This window comes from Oncorhynchus mykiss, chromosome 25 (assembly GCF_013265735.2).
Source record: "Oncorhynchus mykiss isolate Arlee chromosome 25, USDA_OmykA_1.1, whole genome shotgun sequence".
Classification (NCBI taxonomy): domain Eukaryota; kingdom Metazoa; phylum Chordata; class Actinopteri; order Salmoniformes; family Salmonidae; genus Oncorhynchus; species Oncorhynchus mykiss.
The window spans coordinates 17130879-17157264 of record NC_048589.1 but is presented as its reverse complement, the minus strand read 5'-3'; the positions used below and the strand labels follow the sequence as shown (position 1 = coordinate 17157264).

Here is a 26386-nt window from a genome sequence, read left to right as displayed (position 1 = left end):
AATCTGCAATAGGTAAGCAGCTTGGTTTGAAGAAATCAACTGTGGGAGCAACTATTAGGAAATGGAAGACATACAAGACCACTGATAATCTCCCTCAATCTGGGGCTCCATGCAAGATCTCACCCCGTGGGGTCAAAATGATCACAAGAACGGTGAGCAAAAATCCCAGAACCACACGGTGAATGACCTGCAGAGAGCTGGGACCAAAGTAACAAAGCCTACCATCAGTAACACACTACGCCGCCAGGGACTCAAATCCTGCAGTGCCAGACGTATCCCCCTGCTTAAGCCAGTACATAACCAGGCCTGTCTGAAGTTTGCTAGAGAGCATTTGGATGACCCAGAAGAAGATTGGGAGAATGTCATATGGTCAGATGAAACCAAAATATAACTTTTTGGTAAAAACTCAACTCGTCGTGTTTGGAGGACAAAGAATGCTGAGTTGCATCCAAAGAACACCATACCTACTGGTAAGCATGGGGGTGGAAACATCATGCTTTGGGGCTGTTTTTCTGCAAAGGGACCAGGACGACTGATCCATGTAAAGGAAAGAATGAATGGGGCCATGTATCGTGAGATTTTGAGTGAAAACCTCCTTCCATCAGCAAGGGCATTGAAGATGAAATGTGGCTGGGTCTTTCAGCATGACAATGATCGCAAACACACCGCCCGGGCAACGAAGGAGTGGCTTTGTAAGAAGCATTTCAAGGTCCTGGAGTGGCCTAGCCAGTCTCCACATCTCAACCCCATAGAAATTCTTTGGAGGGGGTTGAAAGTCTGTGATGCCCAGCAACAGCCCCAAAACATCACTGCTCTAGAGGAGATCTGCATAGAGGAATTGGCCAAAATACCAGCAACAGTTTGTGAAAACCTTGTGAAGACTTACAGAAAACATTTGACCTCTGTCATTGCCAACAAAGGTTATATAACAAAGTATTGAGATAAACTTTTGTTATTGACCAAATACTTATTTTCCACCATAATTTGCAAATAAATTCATTAAAAATCCAACAATGTGATTTTCTGGATTTTTTTTCTCATTTTGTCTGTCATAGTTGAAGTGTACCTATGATGACAATTACAGGCCTCTCATCTTTTTAAGTGGGAGAACTTGCACAATTGGTGTCTGACTAAATACTTTTTTGCCCCTCTGTACACAGGATGGATCATACATCCATTACTAATCATGTCATAAAAGAAAAAGTCCCTAGCGGACAAAACCGATATGACAGCTGGTTACACAAAGAAAGGGGGTTGGGTTTGAAAGAAAGAGCGGGAAGACTGAGGGACTAAAGGAAGTAGGTCTCTATCGGACCTTGAGAAGCTATGCTAACGTTAATACAGAATCTTATGCATTCTAGTAACCGCCCATTCCAAAAAGGAAAATGCAAGATATATATTTACACTGAGCTGCGCTTCGATAGGTCGATGGGTCGATGATGGAAGACTGGTTTGCCCAGCAGAGATTACCCTTGTCCTTTGTAGAATATTTCTGGCCGTAATGATGTAGAGTGGATACGTTGAAGTACCCTGTCGTTCTCATAGGAGATTCCTAGGCCACATACGCTTACAGCTGCAGCTGATAACTAGACTTCTATGATGTATCACTTCTTCTTTAGTGAATAAGAGTTCAAAGTTCATACCGTTTTGCCATAATCAGTTCGCGCTGAATTCTGGCTGGTCTAGTAGAAATTCATCCTTCATCCTTGATCGTCACCTCCACGTCGAAATTAGCCCTTTAAACGTATATGGACACCAGTCCCCACATTGTCGTGAACTAAGGTTGACTTCCGTCAACGGGCTTTTGTATTGGGGAGAGAAGGGCATGTTTCATAGTTCCAATGTCTGTTCACTTGGGCGTGGCCACTGAGTGAGCATAGTTTACTTATGAAAACAATTCTCATTTAGAGGCTAAAATTACATTTAATCTTTTCACAAATAGTTTAATATTTAAACATTTAAATTGCACAACAATTCCATGTGAATCTGATAACTAGAATATGTAGACTTTCCAAAATACAATTTATGTCGTCCTATCATCAGATATGTCCCAGACACCAACTGATGTGACATCATATTCTTTAAGTACCAACAGACACTTTCAACTGGTTGGATTACAGAAATATTGTACCTTTCCCCAACCTTTTGACGCTAGCATACTCTTTCTATGTTAACAAAGGGCTTTCCAAGAGTTAATTCTGTAGAGTGGAGAGAAAAGGGGGAAATGTATTTATGGGGGTCATAAACCTCATACAACAGGGCAATGTCATGACACTACCATGTTGTTGTCATGTTGTGTTGCTACCATGCTATGTTGTCTTAGGTCTCTCTTTATGTAGTGTTGTGGTGTCTCTCGTCTGATGTGTGTTTTGCCCTATATATATATATATTTTTTTTTTTAAATCACAGCCCCAGCAGGAGGCCTTTTGGTAGGCCATCATTGTAAATAAGAATTTGTTCTTAACTGGCTTGCCTAGTTAAAGTTCAAAATAAAAAATAATTAACACTTCTAGTGCATTTTCCAAGATCCATAATTCGTACAGGATTTAACGTCAATGTTCTAACTCAACTGTTAAAGGCTTAATAATGACAAATAACTTTGTCATAAATGTCGTCCTTAATGTAAGGAAAGGTAGTGTTTTATGTCAAACGATCTGTGACGACTCCAAGCATTAACTCATGAATTATGGACAACTCATGAACTAGGTTGTAAAATATTTGATATCAGCTGATGTACGAAGGGCTATATAAATACATTTTGAAAAAAACATTTTGATTTGATTTGATTCAACCCATCATGTATTGAATGTAGGATACCTATTTTGCCTGTGTTCATGTGTTTAAAATTGCTTTGGCTGAGACGGTAGGTTACCCTCGGTAGGCTACCCTCAGTGGTGTTTAGGATTTGTCAAAGTTAAACATTACAGTATTTGAGACATTCGAGTAAAAATCATTTTTAGAGTTCTGATATGTCATATAAACAGTGTTGGGGAGTAGTGCGCTTCATGCAATTCAACTAGAAATGTAAATACATTTTGCAGTAGCTTGGTAGTAGTTGAACTAACTTCTGATCTTGGTAGTGTTTTCAGTAGTTCATTACTTTTTTCCAACTACACACTACTTTAAAAAAGTGTGAAGTAGACAATCATTTCAATTATTTTTCGGCACCTACCGTATTCTCACTTGAAACAGTTTGTTTATTTAATAGGCAAAATTATTATGTTATGACATTGTTAACATCTGACTGCAGAGTGATCTATTTCTCAGATTAATTAATTTCCCAACACTGCAGATACATAGAAAACTTGGCTTGGGTCTGCTCAAAGATTCATACAATAATAAATACGATCAAATGGATTGTTTGTTCCAGTACACACAACACAAACCATTCACATTTCAAGTTAGAAGTGAGATCGTTAACTCAAACTCGTTAGAAAGCTTTCCCACTCTCCAAGGAAGGTTCTACTTTAAAAAAAAAAGGTTGACTTTGGGAGAAAAACTGCATATCAATGCACCATGATTCCAGGTCATGTAATGCTTAAAAACAAAAATGTTAAGATATTTGGCTACGGAGATACCATTTCTTACCCATCTGTCCAAAAACAAATCCTGTGAGATGTCAACACATACTGGAGATTAAGTTCAAAACAAATTGGAACTCAAATCTCAAACTTCTGACTACAGTGCATTCAAAACAGAGAAGAAAAAAAACAAGCGCTGACTGGGGGGAGAAAAAAAAAAAAAAAAAAAAAAAAAAAAAAAAAAAATCGATTTGAGGGGTCATCCAACTCAGAATTCAATCTCGGGAACTCGGGCCTCTTTCTAGTGCTACGACTTTCCAACCTGAAGATCACTGACGCCATGATTTGACCTTGTGTTTATCTGAGTACACAGTCTAGCTAAACGTGGCTAGCTTAGCTGACAAACTACACTGAACAAAATGATGAATGCAACATTCATTTTTTTTACTGAGTTACAGTTCATAAGGAAATAAGTCAACTGTTATAAATTAATTTAGTCCATGTGAAATCTATGGCTTTCACATGACTGGGCAGGGCTGCAGCCATGGGTGGGCCTATGCCCACCCACTTTGGGAGCCAGACCCAGCCAATCAGAAGAAATAAAGCCCTTTAGTGGGGATTTTACAGACATAAATACTCAGTTTCATCAGCAGTCCAGGTGGCTGGTCTCAGACGATCCCGCAGGTGAAGAAGCCGGATGTTGAGATCCTGGGATGGGGTCTGCAGGTGTGAGGCCAGTTGGATGTATTGCCAAATTCTCTAACATTGGAGGCGGCGTATGGTAGAGAAAATAACTTGAAATACTCTGGCAACAGCTCTGTTGGACATCCAGCAATCAGCATGCCAATGGCAAAGATGGACTGTTCATGCTCAAAGTCAACTTTTAAAAAAGGGACCGTGTGAGAGAAACAACTTTGACCAAATAGAATTGAGTAAAAACTGTTGTAATTGCAATGAGATTTTCTGTATAAGGTTTCCAAAGTACAAGATGTGTTAAGGCAGTAATAATAAGGTGGAATTCAGCTAGCCTAGATACAGGAAGTCTGAAATCCAGACATCATTGGCAATGTTAATGAGTTCATTAAGGTTAGTTTATTTATCAAGGTTCCTTTTCCCCACAAGACACCAATATAATTCCAGTGAATGGATAGGATTGTCTGAAATGGAACAGTTATGTGCTCTCCACGTCCCTAAAGGAGGGTATTACTCTCGAGATAAGTGAATATTATTTACATTAAAACATAACCATATAAAACAGTCTAGATAGAACAAGTTACTGGTATGCCCTAAAAATGAGGACTGAAATCTTCCCTCTATGAGGACCACCCTTTCTGGATGGAAAATCTTTTTTTCCTCTGCTGAGAAAGGCTTCCCACCCAATACTTGGTTCAGGTAGACAAACATCATTCAAATGTTAGATTTGAAGGGTAAATGCCCACCCCCCCAAAAAATCCCAAACCAATGTTTGTTATGCAAACAAACAGACACATAAACCAATACCACAAATACATAGTACAGCAGGCAATAGACAGGGCACAGAGAGGGCGATGACTCAGAATGTCCAATAGGGGTCTCTGTAAGCCAGTTGAATCCTTTGGAGACTAGGGCCATTGCGTTCATGTAGCATCAGGTAGGAAGCAGCCAGTGTCGTCTGGTTTTTCTACTGTTAGTTCCAATGAAACCCCAAACACTCCAGCCTGCCAGTGCAAACACGCGGGACAGTTGTGGCCTTTCGGCTGGACCCCCCTCTCTCAGGGCTCCTACACAACGCTCCCAAGCTCTGTGGACTCCGTATCAGAATCCTGATTGCTATCCCTGTTTCAGAATAGGAACACAGCCAAGAGTTAGACACAAAAGACTTGGCTTGTTCAAGATGGTTCTTATTCATTGCAGAGGGGCTAAGGCTTAAAGCGTGTCCTTTCCATTTAGCTGAGGTATAGAGAAAGATGCCAGAAAGGAACAACGTTTAGTGTCCCCATGCAAGATCATTTAGTTCCCCAGTGCACTTAATTTAGGAAAAAAAATAGCTTGGGTCATTACAATGAGTGTCTGGCTTAGATACCCCCAATCAGCCCTAATCGTGGGTGTGTTTGGCCTGACTCACCGCATCGCCTGCAGTAGTTTCCTGTTGCCTTGCCTCCTCTCCTCGTCGATGGGGTAGGTCTTGAATATCAACAGCCCTAGGAATATCAGAACAACAGGAGCAGCTGAGACCAGCACCTTCAGGGTTAAATTCACTGCATCAGGTTGCGAGCAGCTTCTTGTCACATAGCCGGCAAAGCTGAACAAAATTTACAGGGAGAGAGAAGAAAAGAAAGCAGATATAAGGTACAGTTTGGCTTGATTATGAATGTGAGGATTATGTTATGCTTCACCACACGAGTGGCCCAAGGAAAATTCAGCTATCCTAAGGTAGAATTTAGCCAATTTTTTCAAAAATATAATTCACTAAAGCTGTTAGGAGTCCTGCAAAATAGAGTTAGATTTCAAACTAAGCTCAGCATATCATGTACAATACAAGCAAGAGAACGAAACACACTTACTCGAGACTGAGAGTGGAGATGCCGAGGGAGATTCCTGAGGCAAACTTAGTGAAGAAGACATAGAAAGAGTAGAAAATGGCCTCGTGGCCACTAGAGTCTGGATTCTTCACTTTGAAATCATCCACCACATCTGGGAGCATTGACCTGAGAAACAGAAAGATGTGAATGTATACAATAAAGGCAAGACCCACCATAGACTGGACAAACGTAAAGAGACACTGGAGATACGATAGATCTTATAGGTTGCTGTGGGTATACAGAGGTACATTCAGACAGTAGGCTACTTACCAGGGTAGGAGGAAAGCTGCAGCCACACTGACCCCTGCTGCCACAGAGACCACATAGGCCACAATCAGACTGCTCTCTATGCAGACGATCAGGATCATGAAGGGCACTGCCCACTGCGGAGAGACATGAATAAAATAAGCCATAAGAGAGCACCCCATACACACACCAGCTTTGAGATGAAGCTCCACAACAACACACACTGCTTACCGTGATGCCAATGTAGACTGCAGTCTTTTTCCCAAATCTGGTCAGGAACCACTGCCAGAATGGAATGGACAAAGTCCCAGAGAGCTAAACATAAAACACCAAAGAATAGCATTAAGATATTTAACTTTTGAACCATTTCCAATAAAAATACTAATCTAAGCACTGAGGGCAATGTGGGAACAAAAAAGGTCAGACTGACCGATAGGCTAAAACTAAATGTGAGAAGGACACAATGTGAAAGGGCTCTTTATTTAAACCTGCAGGAAGTCCATGACCCTTTACCTCTTGTGTGTGGTCAACCCATCTGTCAAATGACCACACAAGGTTTAGCTAGTGGCTGAGCACTCAGCAATATTAGAAATATCTAACACTATACTGACCAAAACCAGCCTTGCATGGATGGCAGTTGGAGGAGTTGGCTAAATCACAAACAGATCTGGTGACCGGGCTACTAAGGACCTTTCTAAACTCCCACATTTCCTGCTCTAGTGGCCAGGGTGGTGCAAGGCAGGTCTACATCCTACTCAGGCAGAGGGAGAAGTGACGGTGCAGAAGAGAGGGAATGGTAAATTGGAAGGAAATGCCAAAGCATGTTCCCATGGCGGTGCTGACAGATTGCCCGAGCAACAAAGGCCCCTCTGTGCTCCTTTCTCACCCCTGCTCTCTCTAATAGTGTGAGAGAGGGTGACAGGTTCCCAGGGACCACAACCACCTCTCACCCCCCAAAAATGTAACCTTTCCATTCCATGAGGAACCCCGCCCAAACAGTCACAGAAACACCATGGAACCACATGGTGACCTTTCAGTCAACACATAATGTACAGGTCTTAATGTACAGAATATACACTGCTCAAAAAAGATAAAGGGAACACCTATACACAATGTAACTCCAGGTCAATCACACTTCTGTGAAATCAAACTGTCCACTTAGGAAGCAACACTGATTGACAATAAATTAAATTTTCTGTTGTGCAAATGGAATAGACAACAGGTGGAAATTATAGGCAATTAGCAAGACACCCCCAATAAAGGAGTGGTTCTGCAGGTGATAACCACAGACCACTTCTCAGTTCCTATGCTTCCTGGCTGATGTTTTGGTAACTTTTGAATGCTGGCGGTACTTTCACTCTAGTGGTAGCATGAGACGGAGTCTACAACCCACACAAGTGGCTCAGGTAGTGCACCTCATCCAGGATGGCACATCAATGCGAGCTGTGGCAAGAAGGTTTGCTGTGTCTGTTTTGACTTGTTTTAAGGACATTACATCAAAGTTGGATCAGCCTGTAGTGTGGTTGTCCACTTTAATTTTGAGTGAGACTCCAAATCCAGACCTCCATGGGTTGATAAATTTAATTTCCATTGATCATTTGTGTGATTTTGTTGTCAGCACATTCAACTATGTACAGAAAAAAGTATTTCATTCAGATCTAGGATGTGTTATTTTAGTGTTCCCTTTTTTTGAGCAGTGTACATTCACTGATGCCTTTGGGTTACACCTCTAGTGGGAGGTATCCCTAGACTCACCATAATGACCAGGAGAATGTTCTGGAAGTCATTTCTGAAGCCCATGGTGTAGCTGATGAACAGGGCAAAGTTCCCCTCCAGGAGCTGCAAGGAGAGCAATGACATGCACATCAACCACTGAACATACAGGAAGTCATATACTGTTGAAGTCGGAAGGTCACATACACTTAGGTTGGAGTCATTAAAACTTGTTTCTCAATCACTCCACCAATTTCTTGTTAACAAACTGTAGTTTTGGCAAGTTGGTTAGGACATCTATTTTGTGCATGACAAGTAATTTTTCCAACAATTGTTTACAGACAGATTATTTCACATACACTAAGTTCACTGTGCCTTTAAACAGCTGGGAAAATTCCAGAAAATGATGTCATTCTGTCAATTGGAGGTGTACCTGTATTTCAAGGCCTACCTTCAAACTCAGTGCCTCTTTGCTTGACATCATGGGAAAATCAAATCAGCCAAGCCCTCCGAAAGAAAATGGTAGACCTCAAGAAGTATGGTTCATCTTTGGGAGCAATTTCCAAAAGCCTGAAGGTACCACGTTCATCTGTACAAACAATAGTACGCAAGTATAAACACCATGGGACCCCTCAGCCGTCATACCGCTCAGTTCTGTCTCCTAGAGATGAATGTACTTTGTGCGAAAAGTGCAAATCAATCCCAGAGCAGCAGCAAAGGACCTTGTAAAGATGCTGGTGGAAACAGGTACAAAAGTATCTATATCCACAGTAAAACGAGTCCTATATCGACATAAGCTGAAAGGCCGCTCAGCAAGGAGAGAATTATGTGGATATCAGTCAGAAAGTTAAAGCTTGGTCACAAATGGGTCTTCCAAATGGACAATGACCCTAAGCATACTTAGGTTGTGGCAAAATGGCTTAAGGACAACAAAGTCAAGGAATTGGAGAGGCCATCACAAAGCCCTTACCTCAATCCTATAGAAAATGTTGCGGGCAGAACTGAAAAAGCGTGTGCGAGCAAGGAGGCCTACAAACCTGGCTCAGTTACACCAGCTCTGTCAGGAGTAATGGGCCAAATTCACCCAACTTATTGTGGGAAGCTTGTGGAAGGCTACCCGAAACGTTTGACCCAAGTTAAACAATTTAAAAAAGGTAACACACTCAATTAGTATTTGGTAGCATGTAAACTTCTGATCCATTGGGAATGTGATGAAATAAAAAGATTCTCTCCTATTATTCTGACATTTCACATTCTTTAAATAAAGTGGTGATCCTAACTGACCTAAGACTGGGAATTTTTACTAGGATTAAATGTCAGGAATTGTGAAAAACTGAGTTTAAATGTATTTGGTTAAGGTGTATGTGAACTTCTGACTTCAACTGTACATACAGCAAACACCAGGGTTACACAGCCTATAGCTTGTCATAAATCAGTTTTGGTGCAACTGTATCCCATTCTAGGAGTATGAGTCACCATGAAGGCCAGCGACGTGAAGAGGAATCCCATGACCAGTTTGACATACGGCCCATATCCCATCACCATCCTCATGCCCTCAAAGAACGACATGGGCTCTGTCTTCAGACGCCCGCACTCTATGACCAAAAACAAAGATGGTGATTAAAACAGATTAGATGCACTGTGCCAAACATCAGCTGAAGACTTATCCGATGTCATGGATGAGAGATAAGCACTTTTACTGACTGCCAAAATGTGGCCCTCTTCTAGTTATTTGTAACAAAGAATTCTTGGATCATTTTAGGGTTGAGAGGAAAAAGGATAACATACAAAGCTGTTGTACTCTAAATATGAGAAAAGTATATTTGATGTAATTAATGTAAATAAAATGTAAGACAATTCCATTAATCAATTCATACCTTCCTGCTCTCTGACTCCCAGGAACAGGACTGCTGCACAGAGAACGTACATGACACAGATGACTGCTGAGGCGATGAGGTAGGCTCGTTTCTGTTAGAGGGACAAGAGGAGCAGGGTTAGGGTCAAATTACACTTCTAACATTGCCATTACAATGCTACCCTCCCCCCTGGGGTCCACTTATCACCGTTTCATCCAGGGATATGTGGGAGATGCTGACGTCTGACCCCAGCAGTGTGGTGTTACCGTTGTCAAGAACTTCCAGGTCACCCGGGAGACAGGGGGTGATCGCCCCACCCACAATCTGCCCCTGGATTGCTGTGCCAACCACCGAGCCCAGCACCTCCGCTGTCATACCTGAACAAGAGAGAAGGGATGAAGAGAGAGAGTAGAATGAAGACCTCATATTACAACCACATGAGATGCTACATAACTGCAAAGATGTACAGGATGACTTACGGTAGGCCGTGGCAGAGTCTCTCTCTTTCTGGTCCATGCTGATGAACATGGTGAGCGCTGAGTATGGCACATGGAAGCACTGTACACAAAAACAATCAATTCCTGGCACAAAATAGCTGTATGTAGTAGTAGAAGTAAAAGTATTGTTGTCTGTTAGTTTACTCCAATCAGGGTAGGGATGGTAGGAAAAAGTATTTAAAAAAGCAATTCGAAATGACAATTATATTGATAGAACCCACATTAAAGCAGATCTACCCCCCCCCCCCCCCACACACACAAATATATTGTTTAATTACAACCATATCACAGTTCAATGGGGATTGAGGAGCAATGAATTGGATGGAACATGTGCCCCCTCTTATTAATAACATTCGTATTAATAACATTTGTTCACTAACAAGTGTGTGTGTGTGTGTGTAGGGGAGACTGACCGTCTGCAGAGACTGGAATAGGCAGTAGAAGATCAGATACCACAGGACCTTCCACTGCTCCACTGGAGGGACATACCAGATCAGGAAGTATGTGAGTACTGCAAAGGGAGTGGAGATGAGGATCCTGTGAGGAAAACAGAGGAGCATTTTAATGTTTTGGTGTCTAAGTAGGTCTATTTCATCTCTGACTGGAGAAAATATGATATACTATTTAAAATAAAATAAGTTTACAGTATTGAAGCAGTAAATATATGTTCTCACAATTATGATTTCCATGAGTCCCTGCCAGGCTAAGTGTGGCACCTGGTAGTGATGGCAGTAGTGCTACCAGATTTTTTGCACTAACAATGTCATCTGCATAGGGTTGAAATAGACGAACACTGACCAAAAATATGAGAAACAACAAATTTACTGAATTACAGCTCAAAGGGAAATCAGTCAATTTAAATAAATTCATTAGGCCCTAATCTAGGGATTTCACATGACTGGGCAGGGGTGTAGCCATGAGTGATCCTTAGGGGCATTTTTGAAATTTGATTTAACTAGGCAAGTTGTGATAGAGCCCGGGATTGAACCAGGGTCTGTAGTGACACCTCTAGCACTGAGATGCAGTGCCTTAGACCACTTGATATGCAACACCTGTCAGGTGGATGGATTATCTTGGCAAAGGAGAAATGCAAACACCTTTCTGCACAAATTTGTAGAGAAAGAAGATGTGCAATTTTCTGTTTTTATTTCAGCTCATGGAACAATTTACATGTTGCATTTATATTTAGTATCTAACTTTTAAAAAATGTAACTAGGCAAGTCAGTTAAGAACAAATACATATTTACAATGATGGCCAACACAGGCCAAATCCGGACAACTTTGGTCTAATTGTGTGCCACCCTATGGGACTCCCAATAACAGCCAGTTGTAATACAGCCTGGATTCGAACCATGCTGTCTGTAGTGATGCCTCAAGCACTGAGATGCAGTGCGTTAGACTGCCGCGCCACTCAGGAGCCCTTGAACCATGTTGTTTTCTATTTTATTTTTACATTCACATTCCCCTTCTTATTCATTATTTCTCTGCATTGAGATCTATAACCCTTAATCCCCCGTTTGGGGCTGTGTATGGAGAAGGGACTCAGAATGGGCTCAATGTGGCCCTTCTCTCTGCACTATGCCTGCTGACGGGAAGACTGTGGTGGGCTGTCCTTGTGGTGGCGGCGCCATACTACTCACCTCACCCTACTCGACAGGCACCTGACCAGCAAACCAATCCACGCCAGCTAGAAAAGCAGAACATCCGTAGAGAAAGGATCCACTACTGCAGTGGTCTTCCAACACGTAGACCAGTAGCTCAACAATATTCTGAAAGTACATGCATTCTCTCAAACATAAAGCTCACGGCTACCGTCCAAAGCAACATTATCCCACCCCTGGTTAGCCACCATTAGCTTAAAAAGCCAAATGTAACAATATCTGCCAATTAATTTCCAGAAATATTGCCCTTCTGTCTGTTTGGTGCGTACAGTTGTCCATCATCAGTCAGTATGTAGCCAATTAGCAATGTTAATGATACCCAGCATCTTGTGGGTAGACGGCCTTTCCCCAAAAACCTTCTCAATGAAATGTAAACTGCAAAGTTGGCTTCCCTGACAGAACTAGATCATGATTAATTAGGTCATCGTTTTGCAAACTCTGCCATGCCGTGTTCTGCAGCAGTAGGCCTTATTGCTAAACAGACACATTTCTCACTCGTTTTGATCACGCGGACTGGGATATGTCCAGAGTAGCTTCAGAAAATAATATTGACACATATACTGATACGGTGAATGAGTTTATCAGGAAGTGCATAGGAGTTGTGGCACCCACCGTGACCATTTAAACCTACCCCAAACAGAAACCGTGTATAGATGGGAGCATTTGCGCCAAACTGAAGGCACGAACCACTATTTAACCAGGGCAAGAAGACTGGGAATATGGAATAATATAAACAGTGTAGTTATTCCCGCCGCAAGCGATCAGGCTAATCGTCGGTAAAAGGACAAAGTTGAGTCCCAGTTCAACGGCTCAGACATGAGACGTATGTGGCAAGGTCTACAGACAATCACAGATTATAAAAGGAAAGCCGCGCCACGTCGCAGACACCGACATCTTGCTTCCGTACAGGCTGAACACCGTCGCTCGCTTTGAGGAGAATACAGTGCCACCGACGCAGCCCGCTATCAAGGACTACTTCGCCGTGGGGGCCGTGAGTAAGACATTTAAGCGTGTTAACCCTCGCAAGGCTGCTGGCCCAGATGATATCTCTAGCCGTGTCCTCACAGCATGCGCAGACCAGCTGGCTGGCGTTTACAGCTCTATTCAATCTCTCCCTATCCCAGTCTGTTGGCCACCATTGTCCCTGTACCTAAAATCAAAGGTAATTGAACTAAATTACTATCACCCCGTAGCACTCACCTCTGTCCTCATGAAGTGCTTTGAGAAACTAGTCAAGGATCATATCACCTCCACCTTACCGGCTACCCTAGACCCACTTCAATTTGCTTACAAAACTAAGTAGATGATCGTGGACTACAGGATACAGCAGAGGGAGCACCCCTTTATCCACATTGATGGGACCGCAGTGGAGAAGTTGGAAAGCTTCAAGTTCCTCAGCATACATGTCACTAACAAACTGAAATGGTCCACCCACACAGACAGTGTGGTGAAGAATACCTCCTTGACACCTACAGCACCAGATGCCATAGGAAGGCCAAAAAAGAGCAAGGTCATCAACCACCGGAGCCTCTGCCTGTTCACCCCGCTACCATCCAGAAGGCGAGGTCAGTACAGGTGCATCAAAGCTGGGACCGAGAGACTGAAAAACAGCTTCTATTTCAAGGCCATCAGACTGCTAAACAACCATCACTAGCAGAGGCAATTGCGAATCACTGGCCACTAATAATGTTTCTGGATCTAGCATTACTCATTTCATATTTATAAACTGCACTCCACACCATCTTAGTCACTTCTAGATTGTGTTTACATATTGCGTCATCCATTTCATATGTATATACTGTATTGTATTCTATACTACACCATTGACTGTTAAACAGCCATTTTAAAGAAATGAAACACTATCTATCCACTTTAATGTCTCCATATCTTGCATTAATCTCATGTGTAAACTGTACTCTATACTTAGTCACTAATTGTGTGTGTAAATATTGCATCATCCATCTCATTCATATTATATATATATATATATATATATATATATATATATATATATATATATATATATATATATATATATATATATATATATATATATATATATATATATATATATATATATATATATATATATATATATATATATATATATATATATATATACTGTACTCTATAATATATGCCATTGTATCTTAGTCCAATGCAGCTCTTACATGTACAGTTGAAGTCGGAAGTTTACATACACTTAGGTTGGAGTTATTAAAACAAATTTTTCTACCACTCCACAAATTTCTTGTTAACAAAACTATAGTTTTGGCAAGTCGGTTAGGACATTACTTTGTGCATGACAAGTAATTTTCTAACAATTGTTTACAGACAGATTATTTCATTGTATCACAATTCCAGCGGGTCAGAAGTTTACATACACTAAGTTGACTGTGCCTTTAAACAGCTGGGAAAATTCCAGAAAGGGATGTCATGACTTTAGAAGCTTCTGATAACTCAAATGATGTCAATTAGCCTAATTGTAGGTGTACCTGTGGATGTATTTTAAGGCCTACCTTCAAACTCAGTGCCTCTTTGCTTGACATCATGGGGGGGGGAAAAAAAAAAAAAAAAAAAAAAAAAAAAAAAAAACTCAGAAAAATAATTGTAGACCTCCACAAGTCTGGTTCATCATTGGGAGCAATTGCCAAATACCTGAAGGTACCACGTTCATCTGTACAAACAATAGTACGCAAGTATAAACACCATGGGACAACGCAGCCATCATACCGCTGTCTCCTAGAGATGAACGTACTTTGGTGCAAATCAATCCCAGAACAGTAAAGGACCTTGTTTCCTCCAGCATATTCACAGGTACAAAAGTATCTATATAGCCCTTACATCAGCTGATATATCCAAGATTATGTGGATATCAGTCAGAAAGTTAAAGCTTGGTCACAAATGGGTCTTCCAAATGGACAATGACCCCAAGCATACTTCCAAAGTTGTGGCAAAATGGCTTAAGGACAACAAAGTCAAGGAATTGGAGTGGCCATCACAAAGCCCTGACCTCAATCCTATAAAAAAATTGTGGGCAGAACTGAAGAAGCATGTGCGAGTAAGGAGGCCTACAAACCTGACTCAGTTACACCAGCTCTGTCAGGTGGAATGAGCCAAAATTCACCCAACTTATTGTGGGAAGCTTGTGGAAGGCTACCTGAAACATTTGCCCCAACAATTTAAAGGCAATGCTACCAGCTATCACTCTACTATTATTCTGACATTTAACATTCTTAAAATAAAGCAGTGTTCCTAACTGACCTAAGACAGGGATTTTTTTACTAGGATTAAAATGTCAGGAATTATGAAAACCTTAGTTTAAATGTATTTGGTATGTAAACTTCCGACTTCAACTGTATATTCTTAACCCTTTCCTTAGATTTATTTACGTGTATATGTTGTGAACTGTTAGATATTACTGCACTGTCGGAGCTAGAAGCTACACCCACAGTAACATCTGCTAAACACGTGTATGTGAAAAGTAAAATTTGATTTGCAATTATAAAGGGGAATTACACCAAAAAAGAATCTAAATGTGATCGTTTTTTTCCAAACAATCGTCTTCTGATGTGATTTCAGCATTGACATGACTCAGAACATTCCTTTTCGCTGTTTTTATGAATAATTGTTATATTGAGAGTAGAAAACAAAAAAAAATATCAAACCAGGAAGAATAAAACTCCAAAAAAATTGAAATTCAAAAATACTAAAGATGATTTATTAACCATTAAATTACCAGGTATATTGATAGAAAACACATTATACACCAAAGACCCAGGGAAGAGTTGCAGGGAAGAGAAGAATGTGAGTATCTGAAAGTAGCTACCATGTTAGAAAAGGTTGGAGACCCCAGCACTACTGGGTTTCCAGCAGACCAGTCCACTCAAAATAATAGAAGTCAGGGGCATTGCTGGCAGGGTATTTTGGAGACAAATATGTATCAACAAAGACATTTCTATGCCTGCAGGGCAGTGGGCGTTCCATTTGTCTCATCCCCTCACTTGTCTCTGCAAAAGCCACTGTTGAGAACAGTGGTTGCTGTAACATTGCATGCTCATCTGCCAAGTGTTTTAAATCACTACAACTGCATTAATACTTTATAACAATCTCTTGCTAATAAGTAATGTTTTTCTATCCATAATCATGCTTGACCTGCAATTATGGTGCCTACAGTCCTCAGGGGGGCAATCAGCTAAATTAACTGAATATGCATGTTTGTCTGACATGATGACCCCACTCACAAAATGGCCAGTCAAAGGGAATGGCCCATCCTCTGCAGCCCACACCAACTGAACTGGATAATCCCCCTCCATCTTCTTCCTTAGCCTATGTGGGCTGCCAATGGGGTTAATGAGTCTCAATAGGCTGATCTGACTGGAAATAGAGGTAAGATTCCTCCTTGATTGTCTGCATTTTTTAAAACAGTCACTCCGGTTTAATACACAAAGCTCACAGCATGAGCATAACGGCAGCCCAACACCAATGACCTTGAAGCAAAGACATACACAACCCACCTCAGGGGGTAGGGCAAGACACGAGAGAGGAAAAGGCTCAAGGTTTTATTTTGCAGACTGGACCATTCATGAGCTTGTTCAAGTTGTCAACATTGTCTTATCAATATCATAATACTTAAAAAGCGAAACTATTAAAGTACTGATCAGCAGAGCCCATTAAGATAACATTGTGTTCCCTCTTTTATAACAATGATCCTTTTGATGTCATTTTTAAATCACAACCAATCAGATGATTATTTAATCATACAGCTATCCGTCGGTCTTGCAGGTGGATACATGGAAGACGTTCTAGAATTCCAGTGTTTAGGACTAATCAATACAATTCTGGGAAAAACATCATCCACATATAGTGCCAAATAAAAGGCTGGAGCATTCAGATGGGAAAAGAGCTTTAGTCAAGGTTTAGTTAAAAAATGCATTATTGATAGTGGGGAAGACATCTAAATCTCCTAGTCTGTGCTAGGAGATGCGGATAACATGCTGGGGGCTTTGTGGCGGTTTGTACAGGCAAGAAAACTGCCACCTAACAATGACCCACCTCATTGACAAGCAGCCAAGAATCTCCCCTCTACTTGACCTGTGGTAACTTCTCTGAATTAAGCAAGCCCCCTCCCCAACTGCCATTCTGGAATCACACACAGACACACTTCAGGCCACCCATTGGCCTAAATCCAGTGGTGTGTTGAGGGTTGGACCAATCAGAGAGGGAGAAGCCAGTTCTCTCCACCTGGCATCCTACATTACTCACAGGGTCTTAAGATAAAGCGAATCCAGCTACCTTATCATGAATCATCTCTGTCGACAGAATTCCTAGACAGTCAATATAATGCCAAATATACATTTTAACCACAATTTCACTCCGTCCTCTTGTAGAGGAGTATGTGAAAATATACATTAGTATGTTATATAGCAGTGGTCACCATGTTCCCTCTGGTTTAAATAACTTTGGTCTGTGCATGGTCACAGTCGCAGCACCCAAAGGCCAGAGAGGTGTCAGGGATCAGTGTTTCTCTTGACCACATGGGGTCATAGAGTTTGACAAGTGCATATAAAGTAGGCTGCAAAGTGCTAGGTAGCAGGGTTAGGATGCTGCTAGAGGATCTAACACCATCGAGATCATCTCTCTTTACAAACAACTGTCTCACAATGTTAAATAACTCCCATTATGGAATTCCTACAACCAAATGTCAAATAAAAATACTTTTGCCTTGATAGAGCACACCTAGCAACAAAACCGTAACGGTTAACAACGGCGTTTTTTGACACGAGGATTACTTTAGCAGTAGCATTGCCGAATCTTATATGCAATGCTCATGTGTTTAGATGATCAGTGTGACACTGGCGCTCTGGTTTCATCAACTAGCGACTACTACTTTAGAGGGAACTCACCGCTCTCTTCCATTCCTGACACATACCACCCACCACTTGGCTTAACAGTCTCAATTAGGGCATCTGGGGCAAAATTCATAGCATTTTTACCACCCAGAGCTTTGTGGAACCTCAGTGGTAGCTCAGAACAAAAAGGAAAACACCTGGGTATTCTAAAATGAACTAAAATAAGATTTAGCCTCATTCCAGTCTGTCCTGGTTTGCACCCAGAGGAGAAGTTAAAAGCTACTACAATCCAAGACAGACAGTACCCAACTGCAGATAAAGATAGAGTAAACGCATCAGTGGATACTGAGGTTGAATAGAAAACAAGTTATGCATATCAGTGACAGCCTGTTCTCTCTATTCATCTCTATTCAATCCATTTCATTTCAGCTTCGTTGTCACGATTACCACCCATACTTCAATTTCAACTACTGTGCTGTTCTGCCTCGAGGCGTGGCGAGAGGTTATGCTTTTAATTTCTGAATGACTCTCCTCTCCACCCTTCCTCCATTCAATATCCTATTCTTGTTTATGTCCCCTTTTTGTTAACATTTCCTCTTTCATTCCTGCCTGCTGTAAGGATGTCCACTGGGTGACCGAGGCAGAGACACCTACCAGGGCATCATCCGGCCACACCGGGTCCATCTGCTCCGGCTCACCAGGAAGCCCACTGTTGGGTCTGTCACTGCATCCCAGGCCCGGCCCACAAACAAAATGATAGAGGCATAGAATGTGTCCAGCTATGGAGAGAGAGAGTTGAAAGGAGAGAGAGAAATAATTAATTGTCTGTCAGACCACTACAACCACAGACTCCAGCCATCACCTCTCCTCACAGGAGTGGCCTTGACACAGAAATAAAAAGCCATCTTTTGCATCTTATGATTAACAAGATGACTAAGGATATTTGGAGAGTTACCAAGGTAACTCCAAGGTAACTTACCGACTGTATGAACAGTCGGGGATACATTGACAACATTACCATTGGAACATTGTGTTTAAGACAATTCCAAGGAGCTCATTATCTCTGGTTGAATGCGTTGTATTCAGTGTGCACAGTTTATCACTTGCTAATTGAGAGACAAAGCAAAGCAGTGGGAGTCAGAGTTAAACTGCTTCACTAGATGAGTCATGCCAGAGGCTGGCAAAATGAAACCAGCTCTTTGGCCTTCCCCTTAAAATCATCAGTTCCCTTTTACTTTTTAGTGACAGTGAGCTCAGAAATGTTACAGTATTCAGAAAATAAATTAGACAAAATATATACACTGACTTTCTATGTTGTGCTTTAGGACTGATACAGTACAAAGCTCATTAGTTGGATACTGAAATGCTGAATGTGAACTATCATTTTCAGTTCTGCCCTAGGAATTGACTGCAACACTGACGTACTGTGCTCTTTATCTTGGGGGTTTATTACAGTGCCTATATAGAGATCAGTGGTTGAAAAAGTACCCAACTATCATACTTGAGTAAAAGTAAATATACCTTAATAGAAAATGACTCAAGTAAAAGTCACCCAGTAAAATTCTACTTGAGTAAAAGTATTTGGTTTAAAATATACTTCAGTATCAAAAGTAAAATATCATTTCTATATATCAATTCCTTATATTAAGCAAACCAGATGACACCCATTTTATTTATGGAAAGCCACAGGCACACTCCAACATTCAGACATAATTTACAAACAAAGCATGTGGGTTTAGTGAGTCCGCCAGATCAGAAGCAGTAGGGACAACCAGGGATGTTCTCTTGATTAGTGCGTGAATTTGACTATTTTCCCATCCTGCTAAGCATTCAAAATGTAATGAGTACTTTTGGGTGTCAAGGAAAATGTATAGAGTGAAAAGTAGAATATTTTCTTAAGGAATGTAGTGAAGTAAATGTAGTCAAAAATATAAATAGTAAAGTACAGATGCCCCCCAAAAACAACTTAAGTAGTACTTTAAAGTATTTTTTACTTAAGTACTTCACACCACTAAAAGAGCTGCCTAGCTTGGGACTTCTAACCCAAGCCTTCTATGTCCCCCACCCTGGTGTTGCCCTCTGGCTCAACCCCCAACTCACTCACCTGGGCCACATCCAGCAGGTAGATCTGGAGGAAGAAGCCCAGAGCACTGCCAGTGATCTGATAGGGAGCCCCTCCAATGGCATAGCACAACTTACTGCACACTGATAGACGGCCGCTTTCGTCCCGCCGCTGGAGAACAGGGAGAGAAGACTCACATAGCAGGACGACAGGACAATGTTTTGTTATACACTAAATACAGAAATGAAGAACACTGGATTTTAATGGGTTGCTATTGATACACAATTTAGCTGTGTTGTGATACGGGGCTCTTTGTATGTCCATATCCAACTCAGACGTTTTATTAAGAGCTGACAAAATGTGGGAGGCATTTCATTTTTATATATTTAGCCAGGATAGTCTACCAACAGTTGCTACAGTTTTAGAGTCCTGGATTCCATATAATCAATTTAAAAAACAGAAGCAAATATAGCAAAGCCATTAGCATACATACAACAGCACAGCTAAAAATCACAGCATACACAGTAGCACACACTTCATACTTGGTTGGAGACTCCCACCTGAACAGGTCTGACATGTATTCATGCAGTTTGTGCTGTGTCACCTTGGAAACAGTCACTAATGTGTTGTAATGGATCCTGGTTTGTCAGTGGTTCGATTCCAGCATTTTGCACAAAAAATAAATAATCTGTATTCCCTCCGTGAATACCCAGTCATGATAGAAGCAGCCCTATTGATACGTTGTAGCTGGTTAAGATCAGTCTTATTGCACTGATGTATGGTGGGAAGCCACACTGGTTTATCACTTAATAATGAACAGACTTGATCAATAAAAACTAACTGGTAGGTCTACCTTTATTTTTTTACTTTGTGAACTGTCATCATCCTCCCTTAAGGATGTGGGTTTTTGGTAATGGCACAAGGCAACTTTTCTTAAGCAGACAGTATGCAAAGAATTCCTCAAACTAAAAATAAATGTTGATATTAGTTGGTAGGGGTCTTTACTTCAACATGATGTTTGGATGCATTTCTAAAGCCTTAAGACTTTCTGCTAGATGTTGTCTAAGACCCATTTTCCATCAGTTTGACCAGAAATCATAGCCTTTGCTTAGTTTCTCAAAAATAGACTTGACTTTCATTTGACATGCTCCTATGAGCTTCACATGTTGGTCCTCATGGGTCCTTTTAGATAGAAATTCCCTAAAACATTGTGAGGCCAACATTGGACAACCCTCCTCACCCCATTTTTAACATCAGATTAGCACTAAATCCTTCTGACTATGCAGTCTGGGTCACAAGGAGTTTAGAAAGTGGTGTGATACTGGGAGGTCACTACACAACTCTGCTTGGTGCTGGAGGCAGTGATTGGCTCTGGCTATGTGAGGAGGCATTCTGATGTTCCATCAGCAGCCTGAGTGCCCCAGCAGTCTGCAGACAGTCAGGAGTGCACACACACACACCCCTCCTTCCAATCACAAAAACATCCTACTGGTCAATGAGTAAATAAACCCAGTCCAATGGCCAATTAATAGTAAATTGTATCTATTCTGACACTGTCCTGTCAGTGTTGTTATAAGCACCTCTGACCTATTCATAGTACTTTCCCAGGTGAAATATGCCCGCATAGAACAGGAATTACATCCCACATTGCCTTCAGGAATGCAGCCTGAAGATATCCTGTGTAGGACCACTTGTATGGAACATACTTTGTTTATGTGGACACCCCTTCAAAATAGTGGATAAGGCTATTTCAGCCACATGCCTTGCTGACAGGTGTATAATATTGGTCACACAGCCACGCAATTTCTGACCTGGTAGAGCTGCCTCGGTCAACTGTAAGTGCTGTTATTGGGAATCGGAAACGTCTAGGAGCAACAACGGCGAAGTGGTAGGTCACACAAGCTCACAGAATGGGTCCGCAGAAACGTGTAGCACAAACGTTGCCTGTCCTCAGTTGAAACACTCACTACGAGTTCCAAACTGCCCCTGGAAGGAACATCAGCACAATAACTGTTCGTCTGGACCTTCATGAAATGGGTTTCCATGGCCGAGCAGCTCTACAAGCCTAAGATCACCATGCACAATGCCATGCGTCAGCTGGAGTGGTGTAAAGCTCACCGCCATTGAAGCAGAGGAAACGCGTTCTCTAGAGTGATGAATCATGTTTCTCCCTCTGGCAGTCTGATTTTGGCAGATGCCAGGAGAATGCTACCTGCCCCAATGCATAGTGCCAACTGTAAAGTTTGGTGGAGGAGGAATAATGGCCTGGGGATGTGTTTCATAGTTCGGGCTAGGCCCCTCAGTTCCAGTGAAGGGGAAACTTACGCTAAAGCATACAATGACATTCTAGACGATTCTGTGCTTCCAACTGCAGCAACAGTTTTGGGAAGGCCCTTTCCTGTTTCAGTATGACAGCCCCCATGCCTCAATCCCATTGAACACCTTTGGAATTAATTGGCAAGCTGACTGCGAGTCAGGCCTAAATCGCCCAACATCAGGGCCCGACCTCACTAATGTTCGAGGCTGAATGGAAACAAGTCCCTGCAGCAATGTTCCAACATGTAGTGGAAAGCCTTCCCAGAAGAGTGGAGGCTGTTATAGCAGTTGGGGACCAACTCCATATTAATGCCCATTATTTTGGAATGAGATGTTCAATAAGCAAGTGTCCAAATACTCTTGGTCATGAGATAGATATCTATCCACACACAAAAATATAAATGCAGTACCTCTGCATTTGGCAGAGGTACTTCCAAATGCAACAAGCTAATTTCTCACATTGTGCACAAATTTGTTTATGTCCCTGTTAGTAAGCACTTCTTTGCCAAGATGCTGTAAATCCATCCACCTGACAGGTGTGGCATATCAAGAAGCTGATTAAGCTGGGTACAATAAAAGGCCATTTTAAAAATGTGCAGTTGTGTCACACAACGCCACAGATGTCTCACGTTATGAGGGAGTCTGCAATTGGCATGCTGACTGCAGGAATGTACACCAGAGCTTTTTCCAGAGAATTGAATGTTCATTTCTCTACCAATGTCATTTAAGATAATGTCAGTAAGTCCAACAGGCCTCACAACAGCAGACCACGTGTAACTATGCCAGCCCAGGAGGTCCAGATCAGGCTTCTTCACCTGCGGGATCGTCTGAGCCCAGCCACCTGGGCAGATTGATGAAACTCTGGGCTTGCACAAGATGTCAGAAACAGTCTCAAAGAAGCTAATCTGCGTGCTTGTCGTCCTCACCAGGGTTTTGACCTGACTGTACTTCGTTGTCGTAACCAACTTCAGTGGGCAAATGCTCACCTTTAATGGCCACTGGCACGCTGGAAAAGTTTGCTCTTCACGGCTGAATCCCAATTTCAACTGTGCATGGCAGATGGAAGACTGCGTGTATGGCGTTGTGTGGGCGAGCAGTTTGCTGATGTCAATGTTGTGAACAGAGTGCCCCATGGTGGCGGTGGGGTTATGGTATGGACAGGCATTAGCTACAACAAGCAGAATTAAATTTTATCTATGGAAAGTTCAATGCACAGAGATACCGTGACGATAGGCTACCTGACATCGGGGCGGCAGGTAGCCTAGTGGTTCGAGCGTTGGACTAGTAATCAAATGGTTGCAAGATCGAATCCCTGAGCTGACAAGGTACAAATCTGTCGTTCTGCCCACTGAACAAGGCAGTTAACCCACTGTTCCTAGGCCGTCATTGAAAATAAGAATTTGTTCTTAATTGACTTGCCTAGTTAAAGGAAAAAATAATCATATCCTGGAGGCCCATTGTCATGCCATTCATCCGCTGCCATCACTTCATGTTTCAGCATGATAATGAACAGCCCCATATCACAAAGATCTGTATACAATTCCTGGTAGCTGAAAAAGTCCCAGTTCTTCCATGGCCTGCACGCTCACTAGACATGTCACCCATTGAGCACGTTTGGGATGCTCTGGATCAATGTGTACAACTGAGTTCCAGTTCCCGCCAATATCCAGCAACTTCGCACAGCCATTGCAGAGGAGTGAGACAACATTCCACAATCAACAGCCTGATCAACTCTATGTGAAGGTGATTTGTCACACTGCATGAGGCAAATGATGGTCACACCAGATAGTGACTGGTTTTCTGATCCATTCCCCTACTTAAACCAGGCAATTTATTTACATTGACTGATTTCCTTATATTAACTGTAACTCAGTAAAATCTTTGAAATTGTTGCGCTTATAAATTCTCTCAGAGAATAGAAAATTCAAAAACAAACTCAATTTTGATACACTCCCATATCTACTGGGTGAAATACCAGTGTGACATAGCAGCAAGATTTTGCCACAAGGGCAACCGGTGAAGAACAAACACCATTGTACCCTTTTGTACATTGTTACACTGTATTTAGATATGACATTTGTAATGTCTTTATTCTTTTGAACTTCTGTGAGTAATGTTTACCGTTTACTGTTCATTTTTATTGTTTATTATCTACTTCACTTGCTTTGGCAATGTTAACATATGTTTCCCATGCCAATAAAGCCCTTAAATTGAAATTGACACAGACAGAGACACCTCTAGTACCGAGTTCCCAGTTATTTTCAACGCGGCCCATCGAGACAATTACTGACGTCATATCAGTGAACGTCAGTAAAACATTTGTCTTCGGTTCTTATTATAGACAAATTTAGTGCATTCAGGACAACTGGGAACTCGGGAAAATGTTTGACTTCTGATTGGGAAAATGTGTTTTGAATGGTCATCCAAGTCCGAATTCCAAGTCGGAAACTCTGGCCTAGTTCTAGAGCTCCGACTTTCCAACCTGAAGATCACTGATGTTATGAGTCAACCACATTTTATCCCCAGAGTTCCCAATTGTCTTGAAAGCACCAATACGTATGATGTTCTTTTGAGTACGTCAGCTGGTCAACATTATTGAGTACGTCAGCTGGTCAACATTATTTTGAGTACTTCAGCTGGTCAACATTATTTTGAGTACGTCAGCTGGTCAACATTATTTTGAGTACGTCAGCTGGTCAACATTATCCTTCAGACAAAATTAATCATAGCTAAAATACAGGTTTAATGAATGAATGTCCCTTTAAAAACCGGTAAAGTTTTTATTTCTCTGAAGACCGACACTCGGATTGCGCTAACGTGGTGAAATTCAAGACCCATCAACGAAACTGGAGGGCATTAGTGTGCTATGCTATAGTCACAATTATACCAGTAACCTAAGCCACTCGTTGTAAATGCTTATCATTTGAAAGCTATTTGACGGTTGAAACGTGACTGCAGTAAGTAACTAGCCCAATTACAATAACACAAAGGAATCACATGCCCTCACTGCAAATTACAGCGGCTTCCTTAATAGCCTCATCAAACCGGCCTCAATTTTATCTTGATATCACGGTGAAAATATTTCAATTAATTTGTGTGCGTTGAACAACCCATTATAAAAATGCCTATTTAAGCTACAATACAGCCCATATTTATCCATGTGGACATGGTAGTAAAATAATACCGTGCAGATTTCCGTATAGCCTACAAAACAGTATTGTGAAGATAATTTTAGGCCATCAATTAATAGATTTCCTCGCAATTACCTTGGCAATTTTGATTCCATCTTGACTTGTTTTTTTTGGTAATAGACTTGACGCGGAATACTGCTCCGCGCCCTCTCCTTTTACCATATTGTTAGAAATCGATAATTTCTTTAAAAAGCCTTAAAAAAAAAATTGCTCCTCGCTCAGTATTGGAACCGCACGAGTAAGCCACGGTTCAAAGCTCTGTGTGTTGCACACTCAATTTGGGAAGCTGGTCTCCTTGGTTTGATATGGATGTTTGGAGCGCGTTTTTGCCCTCCCCCACTCATTCATCCACGCTTTCAAATACTACGCCTCCAACGTCATGTTAACCCTTTAATTGACTAATATGCTGACGCGACTAATGGAATTCAATGCAAGGTAGCCTACAGTAAAGGAAACATGGTATACCAACAATATAGGCAGAAATATTTGCCTGCATCAATTTTATATTATGACATAGTGCACTTTGGGTTTTAAAAGTGTGCGGGGGACATGACCTGGCGGGTTGGAGGGTCCTCCCCCAGAATATTTGGGCCATCCAGACCAAATTTCATTAAATTTTTACACAATCAAATATATCGTCTCTATTTGCAACTAAAAGTCAGCAAAAATGCCCACAGTCATCAAGCTAGGTTTTTTAAAAATGAGCTCTGACTGGGAAAATTAGTTTTGAAGGGTCATCCAACTCCGAATTCCAAGTTGGGAACACAGGCCTCTTTCTAGAGCTCTGACTTTCCAACCTGAAGTTCACTGATGTTATGATTCAACCACATTTTGGGGGGCATCTAAAGCTAACTTCCTGTATTTTTACACAATCAAATATACCATCTCTATTTAGAACAAAAAATCAGCA

The 26386-nt window shown here is 41.5% G+C and overlaps 1 protein-coding gene across 2 annotated transcripts; it reads right to left on the bottom strand.

Annotated features, from left to right (window-relative positions):
- Positions 1-3176: 3176 nt before the first annotated feature.
- LOC110505452 (sodium-dependent lysophosphatidylcholine symporter 1-B) lies at positions 3177-25815 on the bottom strand. 2 transcript variants are annotated; one of them, XM_021584679.2, is made up of 14 exons: positions 25552-25813; positions 20012-20140; positions 18562-18686; positions 10808-10931; positions 10377-10455; positions 10105-10274; positions 9919-10009; positions 9518-9636; positions 8084-8167; positions 6560-6643; positions 6353-6465; positions 6065-6208; positions 5626-5802; positions 3177-5336 (listed from the first exon to the last, which is right to left on the bottom strand). In XM_021584679.2, the coding sequence occupies exons 1-14, from the start codon at positions 25636-25638 to the stop codon at positions 5282-5284; spliced, it is 1581 nt and encodes a 526-aa protein (XP_021440354.2). In that variant the 5' UTR covers positions 25639-25813; the 3' UTR covers positions 3177-5281. The 2 variants fall into 2 exon arrangements, with proteins under 2 accessions (XP_021440354.2, XP_021440355.2); XM_021584680.2 differs by having other exon boundaries at positions 4978-5336; positions 5626-5701; positions 25552-25815.
- Positions 25816-26386: the final 571 nt, after the last annotated feature.